We start from the raw sequence: 21,853 nt of genomic DNA, 5'->3' as shown, positions 1-21,853 counted from the left end.
TACCTCATTGGGTATGTATATGCACTCACACATGGCAACAGGGCCCTAAGGTGCATGTTTTGACCTAGGCTCAGCACTCATTGGGAGACCAATGCACGCAATCAGGTTTTGCCTTAGTCCTGAGTATATGGGTCCCAGAACCCAGTTCAGTGTCTAGACGGAGGCCAAGTTCTCCTGTAAGCCCACGGGTGCTGGGAATACGATATGGTGACTCCAAGCTCTTTAAAAATACATTCCTCACCGGCTGCCCTGGTGTGGCCAGCGACTATGGTCATCAGTTTCTAAACAAACATGGTAAACCTAGCACATCACGTTCAGCTGAAACTTCATCCATCTGCTTGCCACAGTGGTTGACAGTGTTTCTGGCACATTTCCATAGCATTTAATTTTGTTAAGTACATTTACTGAAGAAACGAAAACCCCTAAACTAAGCAAATATAGAGTCCTCATAAATATAACTACTCTTTTTTTTTTTTTCATTTCATCTGAATAACAGCGGGAAATGAAAAACCACAAGGCTGAAGGAAGTGAAGGGACTATTTATGTAGCATGGGAAACATTAAACTGCGATTCAACACTTTAAAGTGGGTGACATCTGTTTATCAAAATACTTCTGTTGTATCTCTTTTGCCTTTGATTATCCAGTTTGTCTGCTAAGACTTAGAAACAAGGATGCGGTGCTAGATTCATCGTTTGATTTTAGTGGCAATCTGTGTAAGTACTGCCACTACTTTGAAATCAAAATGTTGGTCTGGCATTGCCAATTGCTAATAAAATATACCAATGTATCGTGTTGTACCAAAAATTACTCACACATGTGTATACAATATGAAAAGATGTGCGGGACTTGGAGTTTTTCCCTTTCTGCACATGAGATACAAAGTGTCTATGCGCTAACTTTTTATTTCTGTTAAAACAAAACCTGTTGAACAAGTGGGATGTACACCAAGATGTGGTCTGGAAGGATAACAGAAGCAGCCTGTGAATTGAATAGCTGAATTAAGCAGGAACTCAAACCATTGATTTCTACAAGTAGCTTGCAAAAACGTGCACTGAGGAAAATAATTTTCAGCGATTCAAAGCAGAACCTTTGGTTAAGTGGCGAGTCTGCCCTTAAAATAGGCTAAATAATGTGTTCTGCAACTGCACAAAGTACTGGAGCCTGCCAGGGACCCCATGCTATATTCCACCAGCAGCAGAAGGCAGTGAAGTAAAGGCTGAAATTCAATATACAGACAACTACGCTTTGAAATTTCATCGCTCTTCTGTTAGTAAAAGTTCTAGATGAACTGGGCTGACATTTTTGGTAAGCTGTTTGCTAAAGTATAAGACGACAGACTGAGGTTTCTTGCTGTTGGCCACCTGCATTGGCATAGCTGCACCAAACAGGCAAAGTTGTACAAGCTGCAATTTGTTCCTGTTATTTTGAGCTAGTAAGAGCTGAAAATGGTTGACTACAAAAAGGGTTTGGAGTCCCATGGGAGCTGTTCTTGATATATCAGGATGTGTGTGTGTGTGTGTGTGTATATATATATATGTATCACGATGTGTGTATATATGTGTGTAAAATATGCCTATCAGGATAATGTCTTTCTTTCAAGGGCTTGGACACCAACAGCACTCTTCTCACCCTTTTTCACCATGCTGACTGGAAAGAACAATTTGCCATTTGCAAACAAACCAAAATAGTCTTAACAAGAGAAATCTGTTTCATTGTGCTTAAAAAGAGTATACATCCTCCATGTTAAGCATATCACCTGCTCATTAAAGAAAATCAACTGGTTTAACACATAAAATCATGGGCTAAACTAAGTACCCAAAACGAGGAAAGATCATGACCTTTTCAAAGTGCTATTTGGCATCCAGAATTCCCAGATTATACCCTAATGGCTTTTAATTGCCATCGCAGGCACTCAAAATTTACCACTGAATTTACCACTTACTGAACTAAATTAAGAATGGGAATGGATAGGATAAGAATCTAGAGGGGAAAAGACCCCACACCTGAAAGATATAAAAATCCTGAAATAATAATCCTAAGGAAGACATGGAAAGCACTATTACCTGGTATCTTTATGGTGAAACTGGACAAACACTAGTCCGTATGAACCAGGATGCAGTGCAGAAAAACAAACTGAGGACTTCTCAAACACTGAAATATAAGCTGTGGACAGTGCGAGACCAGAGATGCATCTCGCATGTGCTGCGTCCAAAAAACCTTGGAGAGAAAGGGGAGGAAGCAATTGGTGAAACTACCTCACTGCCAAATACCTGAGCAGGTTTGTTTGATCATCGTCCCTACCCCAACTGGTCCTTTCATGCTTCATCCTCTTCAAGATCCCTTCATAGTTTTACTATCCAAACTCCTTCCCCAGGTTTCCTGCCTTCTTCAGTTCATTCACTCCAAGCACTCTTAGAGCAGCTGCTTTGGTCACCATGCAGGAGTTTCTCAAGAGTTTACTAGAATAGATCTTCCTCTTCATTCACCTTCTTTGCTCTTGGCAAGGAAGTCCTGGGCTTCTGCTGTGCTTCTTTGCCCCACGGGGAACTAGGTCATAGACTTTGCTCCTGGAAATGCTGCAGGCAAAAATACTACCAAGAGTGCTAAAAAAACCCCAAACAAACCCCACAAAACCCCCCCAAACAATTCCACCAAAAGCTTAGCTCAAATAGCACTCAATTATGGACAGATCTATCTATTGGACTGACAAGGAGAGCACTAAGAAGGCATGATATAAACTTTGTTTTTATATGCATACTTCATCCTTGCTCCTACAAACACTATTGCATGCCAACTCCTTGACAACACCCATCTCTACCCAACTGTATACCAGTATACAGCACAAGTGAGAAATATTCCTGCTGCTGAACTCCAGGCAGCCACTCAGGGCATCAAACAAACCCCCAGAGAGATAAACAGCCATTTACCTCTCTTCACTGATGATGCAGAGAGTTCAGTTTCCCTGGTACATAATTTAAGCACCCAAAATTAAATAATGTCAATACCCAGTGAAGTAAACCAGGTTTGTCAGGTGCCTGAAGACCCTTCAAAGATCAGTCATGGCTACTGTGAAATTGGCAGAGCGCTTACAGGGACAGGGGAGAGTGGAAGAAAACTTAAAAAATAAAAATAAGACTTCAATGCCCAGCAAAATATTTAGTGGTATTTAGGTTAAAACAGAGTTTTCTGTGAATATTTTCATTCAACATTTTAAATAAATTTGCTTTGGCTACGCTCTCATTCCTGTCATGTCCAATTTCCACTAGCTTTTAGGAGATGTATATTATATATCAGCCACACATTAATCCCACACTTTCATTTTATGTAACAGAAAAAGCACATGTTCTTGCCCAAGCAGTAAACCTCCAAACTTGCTAACATCTCGGAAGCCCCCAGAGCGCAGCTCTGCAGAGCACTGGGGGTTCTGGCTAGACTGTGCACAAACATCCTCCTTGCAAGGCAGGCATGCACCAAATACTCTGCTGCAGCAATGTCAGTGTGCTCCATGTCTTCCCTCAACGCAGGCCCAACACAACCAGCCCCTGGGCTCTCCCAGTAACTTGCATTGCACTTACTTCTGGCTAGAAACAAGCAAACAACGAAACAACCCACTCCCTTTCTCCTCTTTTTTTTGCTAGGTCCAACAGTGCTCTTTATCCATCTCCTTTTCCCCCTTCCACTCCACAAAAAGCAAGAAATCAAATAATGTAGCTGATTGTTTGGAAATTAATCAGTCAAGCAGCAGGAAAAGCAAAGACGGAGACAAGCATATAGATTTTGTTCTCAGCCCTGCATTTGCATGCTCTGTAATACTAAAGAACTAATACTCATAATGACTTACAGGTACACGTGTACCCCAAGTACAGCAATATATCACACAGTAACACAACTTCATAGACCCTCCAAAACTCAATTGAAAGAAACACTATGGAAGAAGACGGACCACTACAATTACCTCGATTAAGATTTTCACTCCACAAAAAGTATTAGATGGAATCATACTGCAAAAGGCACAGGAATAGGGTATATTGTTTTACCATTGAACTGGCAGAACACAAGAAATAATAGGGTTTCTTCCTATGGTGGATGCACAGAGCTGATTAATCCCATAGTTACAGGGAAGCCAGACCAGAGGAGACAAAGAAAGTCGTGGGGAAAGCAAATTGATTGTGAAGAGAGAATATTTCAGGGCCTGAGAACAGAGCAGGAGGGCTTGCGTGGGCAGACAACAGATGCTGCTCCAGATTTTCAGCACGCAGCAAAGCAGGGACGGATGGGTAAATGTTGGGGTTTACTTGTTGTTTTAACGTCAGCAATTGGAGAAAGATGACAGTTTAAGTCACTGCCCCCTGGATAGCTCTTCTGTCTCTCCTGAGTCTCCAATTATTATTTTTTTCTTTCTCTTCAATACCCTCATTTCCCCTGAGTATGCACTCATCAGCAACTTGCATTCCCCAGAAATCCTTCCACTAGCTATCTGGCAAGACATTCACGCTAGAGGGCATAACACTCTTCTAACATTTAGATGCCTTTAAAACCACAAGTCATCTTCAGAAACCAAACTGCACAGAGGTGCATGAAGAATTCCTCCAAGTCCTATTTTGGACGCAAGTGAATTCAGCCAACTCACAAACATCAGCAGTAATTTCATTCCAGTAAGCGTGTTTGGTATTCTCAAAACCTTCCCCCAAACCACACACCTCTTTGCACGTGCACTTCTTTGAAAAATATTTTTTTCTTCGTCTGTTTTTATGCTCACTTTTTGCCCTCAGCCTGTATGATACAAATGTTTTCTGGGTGAGCCCTGGAGAACCGAGCAGACCAAACACTAATGCTCATATGGAATTTATTTGGGGTGGGGGGGGAAAATCCCTTAAGTTGAATAGTTATGTTATTTTGAACTGGTTTTATATTTTATGCGTACATAGCGGAGCTGGAATTTCAGGGCTGGCTTTTGTTTGCATTCATCATGAAACATTTGTTATATGAGCTGCTGCTACTGCTACCAAAACAGCTGCTGCTCACTGCTAGAAAACCAGAGACCAACTCAAGTTTCCTTCTTCCTCTGGTAAGTCTAGCTGGCAAATGAGGCCTGGTGTTTCTACAGAAAATTACCTTCTTTTGGCCTCACTGCCATCCTTGACACCTTTTGCCTACCCAGAACACAGCCTTGAAAGAGAATGGATAAATCGGAGCAAGAGCAGGTACGTACTGATGCTCCTGAACCACCTACAACGAAACGTAGATCAGAACTACAGCTGTATGAAGTCCCTGCTTTGCAGCTAGGGCACACCTCAAATGTGAACATCTTTCCTTCAGATGCTCTTGAGATTTAGCCAGGATTTAGCATTTCTGTCCTGCGTCATCATTCTCTGCCATCTGGAAAAACTGAGCCATGGCTTGATCTAGCTTCACATAAAAATTTCTTTGCCATAGAAATGCTGCTGCCCAGTGGCTAGGGCAATCTGTAGGGGACTGCTTCCCTGTGCAGAAAAAAATATATACCCATCTGACAATCTGCGCACTTTCCTACCAACCTGGACACAGACCACGACCCACAGCATCAGCGGACTGCAGTCCTGAGTGTGAGGACAGGCCTCCTCAACTGCACATAAGCTGAATTTTAATGCATTGCTTTGTTACAATTACTAAAACATTTCAGTGTTGTTCTTGTTGCTTCCTGGTAATTTCATATTGGCGGTGACCTCTCATCTTTTTAAGAGAACATTTATCCCAGGCTGGAGCACAGTCCCTGCGGTACCCCCTGCTTGTTTAAAGTAAGTGGAGACTACTGAACAATTAATGCCTACCTCTTTAACCAATTTTATCCTCCAGGAAAACATTCTTTCTCATGTCTTGACAACTTATTTTCTTTAAGAGCTTTTGGACAGAGATCCTGCTGAAAATCACATCTATACCATCTCATATCCCTGTGCTTGCTGACTCCTTCAGGGAACTAGTTGATTTGTGAGGCTCTACAAATGCCATACCGACTTTTCCCAACTGTCTATTAATCCCATTCTTTATTATAGTTCCTACCAGTACATAAATTGGATTCTTTCATCTGTTGCTGTCCAGGTGACCATTTCAGCCCTTTAAAAGCTTGGAGTCATGTTAACTACCCTCCATTCTTCCAAAATAGCTTCTGATTGAACGACAGGACACACCGCAGAGTTGGCAATTTCAGTTTCAAAGAGATCCTTGGTGAATACTAGCTCTGACAGCAGCACTCCTGACACTGCCAAGGAGGAAAGACAGCTGAGGAGAAAAAAACACCACACCCTAACTAACACCAAATCTGTTCTCTGCATTATAGATGGCATCTGCAAGTAACTGAAAAGTTATTCAAATTGAGTCCAAACAGTACAAGTACAACTCAAAAGATGAGATTTATAAAGTGCAGTAACAATTGTGCAAATGTTGGAGATAGAAAAAGCAGCCCAACTGGAAAGAAGATACTAATTAAAGAACACAATGGGAATGCAATTTAGAATAAAGGCAGCAGACAGGGAAGATGATCCCAGAGAGCAGTGGAGGGGAGGATGCTCTTTCTTACTACATTTGTAAATTTGTGATTCCACTCCAAGAACAGAGAAAAAGAAGAAAAAAAGGAATCTTCCTAGCCATATTTAGTAAAAACCTCTTCTGTTGTTATAGCTTCTTGGAGAGCAAGTTTTCAAAAGGGACAGATCAAAAAGGCTTGGAAATTCCAACCGGGAAAGGAAGTAGGCAGCATAAACTCCAAGAAAGTCTCACTCTTGGAAGAGCTGGGGGTCAGCTCTCCAGCATCCCAAACTGCCTCCAGGGCAGGTAAAGCAAAGGGGCTAGGAGGAAGGAGCACAGGCATGGTGTGAAGCTATGCTCAAGTAAGCAAATTATCCCCTCAGGGCTGCGAGACATACCAAAAGGACTCCTGTGTAGTAGCTGCGAGTTACACTGCCAATGTATTTCCTTCATTTTAATTCTTATAACTTTGTAATCAAGGGCCAACCCTTGCACTCTGCTGAAATTTATTCTCCTAATTCTTTCCCTTCTTTTCTAATAGTAGTAACAGTGGTCTTAAGATGACTTAGAGTGCAAACCACTGTGTCCTCTGGGAGTAACTGGTTTATTTACAGATGTACTCTGGGGATGTGTCTTCTCTGAGAGTGCCTCCCTGCCACCACTCCCAGCTACCCACTGTTCCCCTCTCCCCAACTCTCTGGTGGGCCACCTAGTTCTGATGGGGTGAAAAAACCTTTTGGTATTAGCTTTAATGCCTTTAGCAAGCTGCAAGCCAGAAAGTTCCTTGCTATAATTTCACACCTAACTTGTCAAAATTTATGCTCTTTCATGCTTTCCTCATTTTAATTATTATAGCAGCTCATTTGTATCACTGAAAAAACTTGATTTTAAATTGCAGTGTTTATATGAAAACCCAAGTAATTCCTTAGGAATGGCTGCTTGTCTCTACTGTACAAATATTACAGGTAAAAGCTATTTTATAATTAAATTTCTTTTCTGTAGTTATTTTACCTTTAATATTTTTCAAAACATCTCTGAGCCATCAGAGATACTGTCTCACGGTACTCACATTGCTTTTGCACAATGCCTCCAGGGTAAGAATAATCAGTTTAACCTGTAGCCTATTCTATCACTGATACAATGGGCAGGACTTACGATTAGTCTGAGGGAAAAAATACAATAGCCTTCTTTGAAGACTGAAAATATGATTATGCTCCTAAAAGCAAAGTGAATAGTCAGCTCTGTGATCTGTTCCATACTGTTCCTCTGTCTTCAATGCCAAATATGCTCAGTTTTCAGATAAAAGATATTTCTCCCCAAACACTAACCCTGAAAACATACTGTGGGACACAATGATAACCGAGCTAAATTCTCAGCTGTTTTGGTCCTATTAGTAAGAAAAGTTTTTCAGATTCCAGCCTCAGCCACTTTGTGCAACTTGCTTGTTGCCATGCAGGTGAAATGAAGACCTGGATAAATGTACTGGAACTGCACCTGGGAACAGAAGTAGGCCTATTAACTGGGATTTAATGGCCGTCCGCCTCCTCGTCTATGCCTTCTGTTGCGTGAATAGAGGTCAAAGTTGTCAAAGAAGCAATTTGCATAATCTGTTACTGCTATAATTTTTATTCAAATGCTATTTTTAAAGCAGAAGCAGTAACAGAGGTTTAGCTGGAATGTTACTGATTAAAATAGCATTATGATTTTATTTAGTAAGTTAGTCAAGAAGCAATGAACTGTTGTTGCATGATTTAATTGTCTGTCATTAAAAAGTTTGTGGTGTTTTGTCATCAGTGACCCTGGATTATTTATGAGATATAGCTAATGCTGTATCCAAACGCAGCTTTACCTCTCTGCCAGAGCTTTAACAAAGCTGCTTGTCCATGGGTTTTTCATTTTGTTCTACTAGAAACAGGAAACATTCAAAAGATGCATCAGGGAATCAACCTCAGATGAACAGCAGGAGCACTGTTATAAACCATAACATCTTTAGTGACTAATATGCTCATTAGATAAACATGACAGTTGCTTGAAAGATACCAGCACCAACCCTTCAAAATTATCTCCCACCACAAAAAAAAAATACACATTCATTCTTGATACGTGGGATGCAAGGGTTTGGCTGACTGGCCCCCTGGGATTTAGACCACAAATAAGTTTTGTTTTTACTGCAACAAAGTATGAAATTACATCTGTGTGGGTTTAGTCCAAAACCAGACAGCCTGTCAATAGATCTGATGAAAAGAAATTGAAACAATGCAAGCATCATGAAAATGTGGGACGAAATGCAAAATCTGGAGGCCGAAGTCTTTTGGAATTGCACTAAAAGATGAAGACGATGCCGTAGGTGGTCTCAGCCTTCATAATCCTACAGGTATAAATGCATTATACAGAAAGTTTAGAGAAAGGCAACTCTGCTCATGATGGAGAGGCTCAGATAAGACCATGCAAAAAAATAAAGTGTGTTTGGCTTCAGGTAAAGACCTTGCCAGTTGACAGGAAAGAGCAATACGAAAAAGGTGGTGGAGGGGAATAGCAAAAAGGCAGCAGACTGAAGAGCACAAGCTCTGGGATATAGGACATGTATTATAGCACAAAGAAAGGAAAGATTCAGTAATTCTACGAAAAAATACTTAGCCTATCTCTACAATACATTGTAGGTTGTCAGAGCCAGTCTATGAGCTCACACGTCCAGAAACTTTAGTAGAAGAGAAACATTTGATCTAGGTTTTTCAAAGGATGATTTAAGGGAACATGGACTTCACCATCCACTACAACTCATTCTGAGCAGAGCCTTTAAAAATTCAGGTCCCACAAAAATCCAAGCCTAAAATAAGGATCTAAAAATCTGCATTGTAACTAGCAAGCAGAGAAGCCATATGCTTCTTTGCCATATTCAGTGATGTGACCTGGAAGGCAGCCAACCTCCTCAAATGCCAGAAGCGCTGGGCAGGGGCACTGTGGATCAACACTGGCCCTCCTCATTCTTCCAGTTCATGAACCATGCCCACCATATCAACCTGCCAATATGAAATACGTCCAGTTCTCACCTGATCTAAGTGATTATAGTTGGTGCTGCTGTACTTACAAAGTCAACCACTCATCTTGACTCTAGGAGAAAGCAGAACCATAGTAATATGTTTAGCAGATTGACCTGTAAATCGCGCTTCCCTGCACCGTAAGCTCAGGGAGCAGATTTACCTGGAATGAGTGTCATTGTCATGTCACGCTGTCAACTACCTCACTTTCCATCTCAAAATATGCCATTCATTTTGGGTCACAAGATGTATTTATAGGCAAACGCTCTGCTGTGTAACCATGCACATACAAGCTAACTCCAATCTAACAAGTACACGCTAGCCGGGAACAGTAAATACAGCAGACTTGAGTCTGAATGAATACAAGCTCCATGTGGGCTTGGAAAGCCATGCCAAACTCTCTTGCCACACCTTTACTGTTGCTCGTATTTTAGCAATGAGACTGATACTATCTTGGATAAATCTTTTGGTACCACAGTCACGTGTCTCATGCAGCACAAACATTGTCGGGAGTGGCTTCACCTTCCTCAGCAGAACAAGAACTGCAGCTGTAATGAGCTGCCAATCTTTGCTGCAGAACTTGCCACAGAGAAGTTTAGCTTCTGAGACAAATTTTCCAAAGACCTAGAGGATCTTTTGAAAAACACAGCCATGAGAAAGCCCAGAAGTGCTCAAATCCTTCCAAGAGCTCCTATCCTTAAAACTGCTTAGTTTATTCACAATGGGATTTGAAATCTCTGAAAGACAGAAAACAACATATTTTCCTTTTATGGAACTGGAAAAGGAAAGGATATTTCCACTAATTGTGCTTATCACTGATTGGTGCATCTACTAACTTCAAGGCATCCCAGATCAGGCAGTTAGGTTTTGTCCCTGCTCTCCAAATCTTGTATTTTCATTGCTGAAGAGCTAAATAACGTATCTACAGCTTTTGATACTACCTTCAGCTTTATAAAAGAAACCAAGGAGCAGATCAGATGTGCAGACTGTCCTAGATGCTATCGACCTAACTGGGAACAAACGTCCTCAGGGATATGTGCTGTGACTCTTCCTCTTTCTTGCTTTTCTTGCACACAGAAAACTGGGAATTTCTTTTACACTACAAGAAGCAAAAATACAATTAAACACTCTTCCTAGAGCTTAAATTGCCCATTTTAGCATACACATTGTCTTAGAGCATTCTTCGAAGTAATTTTGGACGTTCAGAGGGAGAAGAAAGGAATGGTTTGTTCACATTTCCTATTTTTATTTTCTATTTTCAGAACAGGATGTTGGGTGATAAAGAAGAAAACGCCACCCAGGCAGAATGTAAATTCACGTGTGCTGTTACCACTGGCAGTGTTCAAGTCCCCTGAAAGTCCTGAAAAAGCAGGGAGATTACACCACCTTCTGGACAAAACTTTTTAAGTCGCACAGTTACTTTGCTTCACATAATGGATGGGAACATCCCATGGAAGCGTTAGCAGTTAGTTACTTCCCAAGTTCAACGTCATGTTTTATCTCCACGTGAAATTTAGAATTTTCCTCTTCTGTAGAAAACTTTTATACACAGTGATTCCTCTTGAGAGTATTATTTAGGGAAAGCACAAAGCTATTTTATGAGTATGAGGCAAAAGAAAAGACAGTATATGCTTGAAGTCTCCAAAGTTCTTGAAGATGTGAATGCGTTCAAAGTTTTCCCAAATTCTGTTTTAAGAAAGTAGCAGATGCAAAAAAGTGATGCAAAAAGAAATCTCAGCATTTAAATTGAATCTAATCCAAGCTGCTTTTATTCTCACATCAAGAGTGCAGATGCTTGTAGGAGAGAGAAAGGTTGTGCATTTGTGCACAGGAGATGAGCCAATATATTCCCTTTCCACACACCAGTCACAACCCTCTCCAGAAAGAAAGTACGGCTCATGAGAAGCAGGCAGACTCTTAGAAGCTACAGATCACTTGTCCCAATTTTACCTTTCCTTTCATTTTGTGCTGAACAAAGGTGGAATGAAAGATGATCACTATTTAAGGACACTGTACAAAAAGCACTGTCTCCTTCCATCGGACTTCTTTCAACATTTCTTACCCAGAATTTTTGCTCTTGGAGGTTGTACCTGCAAAGACATCTATTCCAGTTCCTCAGAGGGAAAAAAAGCCAGTGGGATCTTCCCTCCCTCCTTTTGCTTTCTTCATATCACAGCAACTCGTCCAGCAATGACTCTCAGTTCCTGAACATTTCCAAAGGCATAGCATCCACATCTTGCCAGAGCAGCCCAGTAACAGGGTGGGAGAAACACTGCCACAAGAATTTAGTGCTTAAGGTATCAGTCAGCCTACAGGGAGCACTGCTAAAAAAGTGATGGCCTGGAAGGGTGGATAAGGAAAGAAGAAAAGCCTTTCTCAGCCTTCTCCACTTGCAAATGAGTTTCATTTTGACAAGGAGTGGGAAAACGCTCTTTTCCACTTCCAGCACAGGAATCATCTGAAGGCATGCCCCACCTTCAGTGCTGCCCCAGCACAGGAGCAATCTTCAGCACAGTGCAAAGGCATCTGGGGTTGATCCCACCCTTTTCCTAACTCCATCAAAGAAGGGTTCACCATCTGACTCACAAGACCTCAGCATTGCAATAACGACAAATGGCAGCATCTCCATCCTTACTGGGTTTCAAGAGAAGGAGAAGTTCGTAAATAGAAAGCGTCAAGACTGTGTCACCAGTATGCATGAACAGAATGGATTTTAGAAAATCAGCAAGTTTATATTGCTCTGGATAATACTACTACTACAGTTAAAAACACTCCCTGTAAATGTGATTCTTAAGAAGAGTCTTATTTGTATTGCATTTTCAAAAAAAGCACATTTTACAGTTTACCTGAACAATATATTTTCTTCCAGCTGACAGCATGAGTAATTTCATTGCACTCAATAAAATTCACTGTTTGAAAAGCTTAAGTCAGTCTTCTTGCTTTAGAGTAAGATCTACACATTCTCCACGCAAAATGTAACTTTTAAGGAACAAAGATTTTTTTTTCTGGTATTGGGAAGAAGTGTTTTTATAGGGCTTCTGGTGCCAAAGAAAATTGATATACTCCTGCAGAAACGTGAGAGGATATGGGCTATTTCTGAGGTGATAAAAAACATTTTCTTGCCTATTCTTTTACATTAGATGTTGTTAACTTTTACCCCATGCCACAGAAGTTGACAAGGCAGACGAAAACTCAATGTTTTGCTGTCTTTAGTGTGTATTTTCTGCCTCTTAAAAACACCAAAGATACGAAACCCACATGTGCCCATTTCAAAAGAAACTGTAAGTATTCTCTGCTTTCTGGCTACCAGCCAGGCTACAGAATTGAGCTACAGCCAGCAAAAATGAACAGGACTGACCAATTATTTTTCCTTCAGTTGTGCTGCTGAGAGTGAGGAGAGATTTTACATGTAAAGTTATGCTATAACTATTTCAGGCCTTTCAAAGAGTTAAGGAGTACTTCCAAATTTTGAAGTAAATATAATCCAAGGCTCTGCAATTGGACCCTACCTCCTCCAATGCTGGGAAAAAAGAAAGACAAAATTCTGAGTAAATTTTACTGTGTTAGCAAAGAAATCTAGTAAACACAATAGTATTTTAAAATTTTTTAAAATTTATTCTATCCATCTATTAATCCATCTATCTATTCAACAATCTGTCTGCTGCCTCGCCGGTCCCCCCACCCTCCCTTTTGATTTCTTGTCAGAGACAGTTCTAGCTGTCAAGGCAGGAAGAGTTTGTCACTTTGGACAAGACAAGCATCAAAAAAGAGAGTCCTTTTGCAATTCTTGACTTGGTATCAACATTAAGAAAATACTTAATTTCAAGGATAGAGTGGAAATGGAGAAAAACAGGAAGCCTGTAGCTCTAAAATATTCTACAAGATAAAACCAGATTGGTTCCAGTGAAAACTTTAGCACCACAAAGAGCTTTCACATTTTGTTGCACATTGTTATAAAACACACAAGTCAAAATATTTGGCATACGGATTAGCTGAAGACAACATTTTTATTAAGGCAATGAAGAAAATTATCTTTCTAGTGTCCTCTGACACTAAAATTTCCTGTCATGCAGAACTGCCAACTTCTTTAAAGTCCCATAATTTGAGAAAAATCGGTGTGCTTTTCAAAATGTGACACTGTCAAAAAGAAAAGAAAAAGCCAGCACAGAACAAATATATACAGCAGCTAGTAAGCAAAATATATTAAAAATCTCAATAAACAACTGTTAGTGATAATGTCTGAACAAGTCAACTGCATTTCACTCTTAATTTTTTATATTTTACCTTTTTCGCAGTTTCCTTCTGCCAGCTTATGTAAAACAAATCATTAGCATCACCGACAAAAGCACTTAAGTCATACTGCATCAAGCAGTTATCTGTGTCATTACATACATAGACAGGCACCTGTACTCACATTTCTGTGCTCTCTGATGCAAATGTCCCACTATCTATCTGATCAACAGAGCCACAGTTTTACTGATCTACTTCAGAACAATAGCAGCAAAGTATTTTTGAAGGTAAAAAGGCTACAGGCTTTGTTTACTAGCTAGGAGGAGGACACTGAACAAGAGTTCCTTAATAAATGTTGTTACATGCTGTCTCAGCTGAGAAATTTTACTACAGACACAGAAGAAACAAAGAAGCTTGAATATGACTTGCATGGTTAAAAGAAACAGAGATAAGAAAAAGTTTCCAGATCTCCTGATTTCTATTAGCATCCACCTATAGTAAAAGTCCCAATAATAAGAAGTTTGCCTGGATGGAAGCTGTAGTGATCTGGTGCCCGCCCAAAGCACCTGTAACAAGGGAGGAGGGTCCCAACTTTGGGGTTTAACCCAGAACTCCCATGGACATATCTTAAACATGTGATTTTATGGGTTTAATATAACATCCAGCAGTTTGCTTCCTACAGCAAGAGAGAGGTGCTTTTAATTTCGTTTATATCATGATATTGGTGGAACAGGAATCAGCAATTTCCTACTCTGCTTTCTAATCTATGTAATCCACTAAAGCAACACTGGATGGAAATTGCCTTTCTTCAGTTACTTTCTGGTTCAAAACAGCTCTACAAATCCAGTTTTTTAATTGTGTCTAATCCAGAACCGCTTATTACAGTGGACTCTGGTGCACAGATTCACTGACCTGGAAGAGAATCACCTTTCTGTGCACAGTCCTTCACTGTGTTTTTCTCATCTCAATATATTCAACTGATAAAAGATAAGTTCTGGAAAAGCTTTACTTTCTTTATATGAAAAGAGGAAAGACTGCCATAAGAGTATCTCAGGTGGAGCAGCAGGTCAGCAAACAAAACTGTAAATTGTATAGATTTAATCTGCAAGTGTTAGTGGCAACAGAAGGTCAGTTTTGGCCCAAAGTATCTGCTGCTTTGTGGGATCACCACACAGCTGGGCAGAATAACATCTCTTCTTCCCAGCACTTCATGATGCAACAGCAGAGGGTGTTGCAGATCAGGTCTAAGGTGCCCTGAGGAGAACGATGTAGGATTTCTTACAGAGCACTCAGATTTTTTTTTCTTCTTCTTTCTGGCTGACTCTGTTAAGTTTTTTGTAAGCATTAGCACCAACTCAAAAATAACCTGAAAATAATTATGATTGGAAAAAACCCCCAACATATGCATGTATGAAAAGAGGAGGAGAGAGTTAACAGAAGGAAACTGTTTCGTTTCTATTATACCTTGTCAATAAGTGAATGGGAGAAATAAAACAGAAGTTTAATCCACATGGAGAATACTGAAGGAAAGAGATGAATCTTCAGACATCACACAAAACCAGTCGTACACATGAAATCCCAGAGGAAATCACTGTCCTGAAATAGGGGATCAAATCTCCCCTAGATACCAGAATATCCACAGAGCAGAGAAAGATTATCCAGCACTTAACGATTCTGGGAGATTGCTTATTTCACACCTGACAATTTCTAGGACACCCTGATGAAAATCGAGACCCTACATGCTGTTTATTAGCTTCTCCCACTGTAAGAGAAGTGAAAATGTATGGTGCACAAAACAGCTGAGGAAGTCCTATAGATTCCCCCAAAAAAGTCTGCTCTATTGCAAAGAGAGCTTAACTGGAGGTTCCTTTCATTTCAGCTCTTAGTCAAGGTTGAGGGAAAATAAATACCCTGTTACTGGAGAATCTCCAAAGCGTCCATTATTTCAGAGCTGAGCATGACAGAATTAAAAGAAGAAAAAGCCATTCCAGTGGTAAACGTGAAGCTTTCTGGCATGTGGCAAGATCACTGGAGCACCAAGGGCTTGCCCAGGAATGAAAACCACACAGTAACATTAAGAATAAAAGCAGAATACATACCCTTCCCCATCAATCAAATCTGCTCCCTGAAAGGGAGAGAAATCTCTTCATTGATGAAACAAGACATAAACATGTACCTTTCAGCAGCCATGCAGATTTTGCCAAAGTTTCTATAAGAATAGCTTTTTAATGGAAAAAGTTACCTGGGTTTTTGTAGATGCTAAGCACATCCTTGAAATAATGAGGTAAGAATCTTTCTAATAAAAGCAGCACATCCTCCAGCTCCTCCAGAATGCCCACAAGCAGAAAATTTTCATTAACGTTCAGCTTTGCTCTTTCAAGAGCCCATTCACCAGGCTCCCTGTATGAAATTAACGGAACAAGAGAGAGGGAGGAGAGGAATAAAAAAAAAAAGAGTTTAAATATGTATTTACTTCAGAAATTCAAGCCAAGAACACAACTGAATCAAAAAATATTCAGTGCTGTACTTCTAACAGAACATGAAAAAGCTCTACCAAACCTGAGTGGCTTACTGAGCTTTTCCGCACATCTAGAATTTGTTTGGCATGTAAAAACACGGTCACATTAAAAGGAGGTTAATCACTGCGTGGAAGCACTCTGTTCTGAAGACATCTTTCGCTGAGTTGTTTATAAGCTCAAACTTGTGAACTCCTGTACTTCGACTTGGAAGCACGACCCAACTCACGGGAGGAACAACTTCCCTGGGTGATGAAGGGTGCTAAGGGGTGGCGGTGTCCCTGAACGACATCAAGAGAACTTCTGCGAGCAACCACTGCCTGCTGTTACCCAGTGAATACCACACAGGAGGCTACCGGCCTGTTTCTCACCTTGTCCTTCATTTTAACTTCTGCCAAAGTCTCCATGAGCTTCCCTTTCCCTGCCATTACCTCGACTGCCCTGCATCTCTGCTACAGGATTCGCATTTGTTTGCTCTGACTGATACTGGTTTTGAAGATCAGAGTTATTCTATCTTCTAGGGAGAAGCTGGCAGGACACCAGCACATCTTTATGGTTCTCTCATAGTTTCATGGAAGTACAATTAGGTTTGACAAGAAAATGAATCCTAAGTCCCTGAGATGAACTCATATTAATTTATGTCCTGGGAGCAGCAGTCAGTATTCATATTTATAAGGGATATAATGCCAGTGTCCCAAACTAAAGGAAATTAGCTTTTTCTCAGAGTGCAGCTGGTATGATGAACATCTGAGTCACACAAGCTACCCGAGAGGGGCTGGAGATCACACCTCTTCCCTGACTTCCATTAGGCTATTGCAAATTCTATGCGATAGTGAACTTCCAACAATTGTCAGCAGCTCTTCTGATGACATGTGGAAAAGCTTATTGCTTTACACTCCCACTAGAGCAGACGTGGAGCAGGTTTTTCATTGCCTACCACCTTCTTTGGATTGGTCCATTTTCTGGAAGAGCAGAGTGTCCTAACAAATACATGAGCCTCCTCCTTGCAGCTCCTTGTGAGACTAGGAAGTAGCTGAAGGAAGTGCAATAGCGTGATAGGACACACATATACAACAAACTACGAAACAGTACTTCAACATACTGCTCAGAAACCCCACAGAGATATGTTGTGGAAGTATTCAGACATGTCACTATTGTTAATGGGATTACTCATACATACAAGTTAAGTGTGCAAACATAAGCATTTGCAAATGAGGCCAAAATTCATTAAGAAAAAAAAGGATTTTACAGCAAAGATACTTCGAAACTGAGACATAAGAATTAACACATTTTCACTTGTTATTACTGCTACAAAGAAGTATGGCTTTTGAAAGAAATTTTTGAGAACATATGCAGTTGTTCCACTACGGAGAAGTGGTTACAGTAAATAAATAGAACACCTTGAAGTTGAACAAACCTAATAAAGAACATGTTGTGACCAACAATACAAAAGTATTTGAAAACAAGGAGGTATTTAAAATTATTCACATATTATTGCATAAAAATTTACTATGCAGTATCAGTAATACAGCAATATGAGAATGGCATCAACAGACACATTAAAATTAACTAGCTCAATTGCAGCAGTAGAAGGCTGCACTTTACATGGTTTTAAACATGATTACTCTTTCTTACACGGACATAGAAACCTGGAATTCTTCAGATACAGACCTGATAAGAGCATCTGAGCAGAGCTAAAACATGTATTACAAGATTACAGTGCAGGTAAAATGAGTAACGAGCACATATGGTCACTGCCAACCCAGAAAAGAAAAGTCCACATGAATACATCCAGACTTGATGAATTATTCAAGTATCAAATAAAGAAAAAAGAATAGTACTACATTTGCATTACCCTCCTTACTCCAAAATATATGCATGCAGTTACCACAAACACCACTACATTGTACTTACACTTTTCTCTTGTACTTCAAATAACTGTTGCATCTTTATTACCAGTTTCTGACAAAAAGTTGGCAACAGCTATTGCTGAACAAATTGGGATACCTTGTATATATTTACCTGCATCTTGGATGCTGTCCACAGAAATATGGTATGATGTAAAATAACCTGGGATTGGAACATTCGGGGTAGTTTTCAAGGATACATACATTAATGTCCTGTGGGGAAAGGAAGAAAAAAAAAAAACAAAAGAAATTGGCTGAATACTGCATCTTCCTTTCTCTATTAACAAGTGTTTTCTTTATCTCATACTTTGTAAAGTCATCTCAGAGTCAAAGAATTGTGATGATGCTATACTAAATACCTTAAAAGTCATCTACTGGTCAATTTATCTACTTCTAAGTATCACTGGGAAGTTTCAGGAGAAAAAAAAAAAAACCCAACAAACCAAAAACGTGATTTTGTCCTAGAATGGAAAAAACACTCTTTTTTTTTTTTTTTTTCCTTGCTGCAAATAACACAGTTATTATATTGAGATTACTGCATGATTCAAAGCAGGACACATGGATCAACTTTCATATTGAGTTATATTTAAAATATTCAGCAGATTATTTTCAGACTCTTCTTTCTTCTAAATATGCCCTGGGGGAAACCTGAAGTAGCCAGAATAAATCAAATTGAGACAACAATTATTTTCTTTGTTTGTTTGTTTTTTAATTCTGCTTCATTCAGTGACTGGAATGAACAAACGTAAGCTGTAATTTGCACAGCTTACTCTTGATATAAAAACATACATCACTTTTGATTACAATTCTGTACATTCCTCAGATGTTCAGAACTGAGCCTATTGTGTAAACCCTCACTGAGAAAAGGGCTTATTAGAAAGTATTTATCATTTTCCTGATTTATCGTTCATCTAATTAGGAGCTATTAGGAGCTATTTATCATTTTTCAAAGACTAGGCATAGCTACTGAACCCTGAGGAACTGTATTCCATTTCTAGCTTTACTCATGCATTAATAACAGTACCTGCAAGTGGGACGGAATCCCACTATCCTTATCTAGCCTTATCTAGACCCTTACTCTGCAAGCAGACCCACTGACTCCAAAGAGACATACAGGGCAAAAAAAAAGTGCAAGACAACATAAGCAAAGCTGAAAGGATCTCATTTTTGCAAAACCAATCTTCATTCTTATGTAAAGATGTGTGCTTTTATAATGCAATAGGCTTGATACAATCAATATCAAACCAATGACTAATCAAATCCATACTTCGTCAAGTAAATAAAATGTGATAGAGAACACTTCAGTGGGCAACACGTCCTCCGCAAGACAGAAGTGCTCAGCAGCCTGGGAGACATGAAGAGCATCCCCTGCTCTCCCAGGGCAGTGTTGGGTCCAGGCCTCCGGCCGCAGCATCCGCTTCCGAGACCTCAGCACAGAAAAGCTCTTCGCAGAAGTTCAGCTCTCATGCCTAACTTCACTTGAACTATGCAGCTCCATGAGATGTGAAATCACGGTTTTCAACCAAGAGGTGGAGCAAAAGAAAGGTCAGCCTGAGGTGTGCTAGTCATTACGAAACTTAAACACAGCTGAAGGAAGCTGCTCTTCGGTTGCTAGTGGGACTTACAGCAATGTCTGTTTTTTCTGAGCACGAAAAGCTAAGGTGAAATTTCATTATTCTAGGCAGTATTATTCTGTTAGCCCAAGCAACGTTAATGCTACATTTCCCAGTAAGAGCACGTTTTCCCAGCAGGATACAGAACTTTCAGGGCAAAAAGGTTTTTATGTGAGACGAAAAATTGCAAGGTAAGATGACAGCCTTGCTCGTTTAAATCACTGGCGGAGCCTTGTAAAAAACCAGTTCAAACACAGCTGAGAAAGATACGGAAAGAAAGAAACAGAGCTACTTCAATCATACCCCTCCACAATAAAGAAAGAGGAATTTTACTTTATTCCTCAGGTCCTGGCTACAATCCACACTGTTCACGTCCCGCTGGGCTTCTGTCTCCAGCAGGGCAGAGGGACGCCCGGCAACCAGCCCTGGGGCTGCAAGTAACAACAGAAACGATCTTTCTTTTTAATAGTACTATATTTCTCTATTGTTACAATTTTGGCTGAAATGGTAAACTGGTTATGTCTACTTCCTTCTCCTGTAAAATTGTCTTTCACATAAACAACACAATGTGCCCTAATCTATTAATCTGTCAAAGAGACAGACTGCAGATCTATCAGAAATACATCGAAGGTGTGTTATTAATATATTTTTTTAAAGTTAGTAACAAATGAACCGTTTTATTTGCCATAGCAAGTTCATACATGTCATAAGGGAAAGTCGGCACATGATTAAAAATATTTCAAGGATACAAAGGTCCTTTGGGAATTTTAATGTTATCACAAAAAGAGCAAACTTTAAAGCATTTTTTGTAGAACAATAAACAATTTACTTAAGTTAATGTCCTTAACTCATTGCAAATACTGAACCATATACAAAAAGATGCGACCATAGATTTGAAAGTTTGATTTTTTTTCCTCCCAATATAAAATCCTATGAGTACTGGGGGAAATAATAACTTTTTTTTGTCCAGGAGAAGGAACACCTAAGTTTTTTAATGAAAGAAATAATTCTTGGGCTTCAAAGCATTCCCTATTTCTTGATCCTCAGTGTCTCAACCAAAAATTAGAGAAACACCAGATCCTGCCATGGATGTATGGCAATTCTTAGTATTTCTAACAATTTAAAATGAGGAATCATAACTCAAATACATACGTGCCTTGCAAATATTTTTCCATTAATCATCCATTAATCTATGGGAAGCCATAAAACCAGCCTTTCTCTCACAATCAAAATGAAAAATACGACATGTTGTCTTTTCATGCCCTGCCCTCGTGGGATACTGCAACTTCTGTGAAACCAGGAGACCCTGCTTACAGCCCAGCCACGGTGCATGCTCCTCACTTAAGTCTGAAGGTTGCAGATGTGAAGTTGAGGTGTGTCACGAAGGCTACAGAGGAAGTAGTGCTCTAAATAAGTACCTTTCAAGTTTCCATAAAAAGGAATGAAATAAAATTATGTGGAAAACCTGTGAGTGAGCCCACTCTACGGTGACCGCTCCTGCCTACAATGCTATTCTTCATATGCCGCTACAGCCAGCGGTGCAGTCTAGCCCTCACCGTTGCCAGCCAAGGAAAATTCTTCTGCTCTGCTGAGAGCCCCGCAAGAATCCTCTTGCGGCTTGTAACATGTTTTCTCTGTGTTTGTAAAGAGGTCAAACTGACCGTTACATCCTGAGGACAAGGTTGCATCATATGAACTGAATACAACCATGCTGGAAAAAAAAAAATCTGCTGCTTTCTCTGACCCCAGCTAGGGAGCTCTGGGTGGCCGTAGAGTGATGGGGAAGAAAATGTAAGCATGATAGCTCAGAAAAGGGCTCGCGAGTGTAAATATGAAATGAAGGAAGGAAAAGCACAACTTCCTACTCTGTAAGGCTGCAGAAAGACATTGAAAAGTCAAGGTATAGTGGGCATGAAGGTTTTCAAATATAAATGTGACATGACTTACTAAATCTTATTTAGAAGCACAATTTATTTACGTATTTTTATGGAAAATAAACTATAATGCAACACATTTTTAACGCTAATTAGAGAGGTTTTTACTT

General features: G+C 39.9%; 1 protein-coding gene across 1 annotated transcript in view; it reads right to left on the bottom strand.

Moving 5' to 3' along the window:
• The window catches only part of UST (uronyl 2-sulfotransferase), a 174,348-nt gene that overhangs the window by 18,797 nt on the left and 133,698 nt on the right, over positions 1-21,853 (bottom strand). Inside the window, exons 6-7 of the mRNA XM_059831314.1 lie at positions 18,312-18,409; positions 16,016-16,173 (exon numbers count right to left, since the gene is read on the bottom strand). Of these exons, the coding sequence (XP_059687297.1) occupies positions 16,016-16,173; positions 18,312-18,409 (256 nt within the window). The remainder of the gene's footprint in view (positions 1-16,015; positions 16,174-18,311; positions 18,410-21,853) is intronic.

The sequence above is a fragment of the Gavia stellata genome, chromosome 2 (assembly GCF_030936135.1).
Source record: "Gavia stellata isolate bGavSte3 chromosome 2, bGavSte3.hap2, whole genome shotgun sequence".
Classification (NCBI taxonomy): Eukaryota; Metazoa; Chordata; class Aves; order Gaviiformes; family Gaviidae; genus Gavia; species Gavia stellata.
Note: the sequence above shows the minus strand (reverse complement) of the source record. Positions and strands in the feature narration are given on the sequence as shown.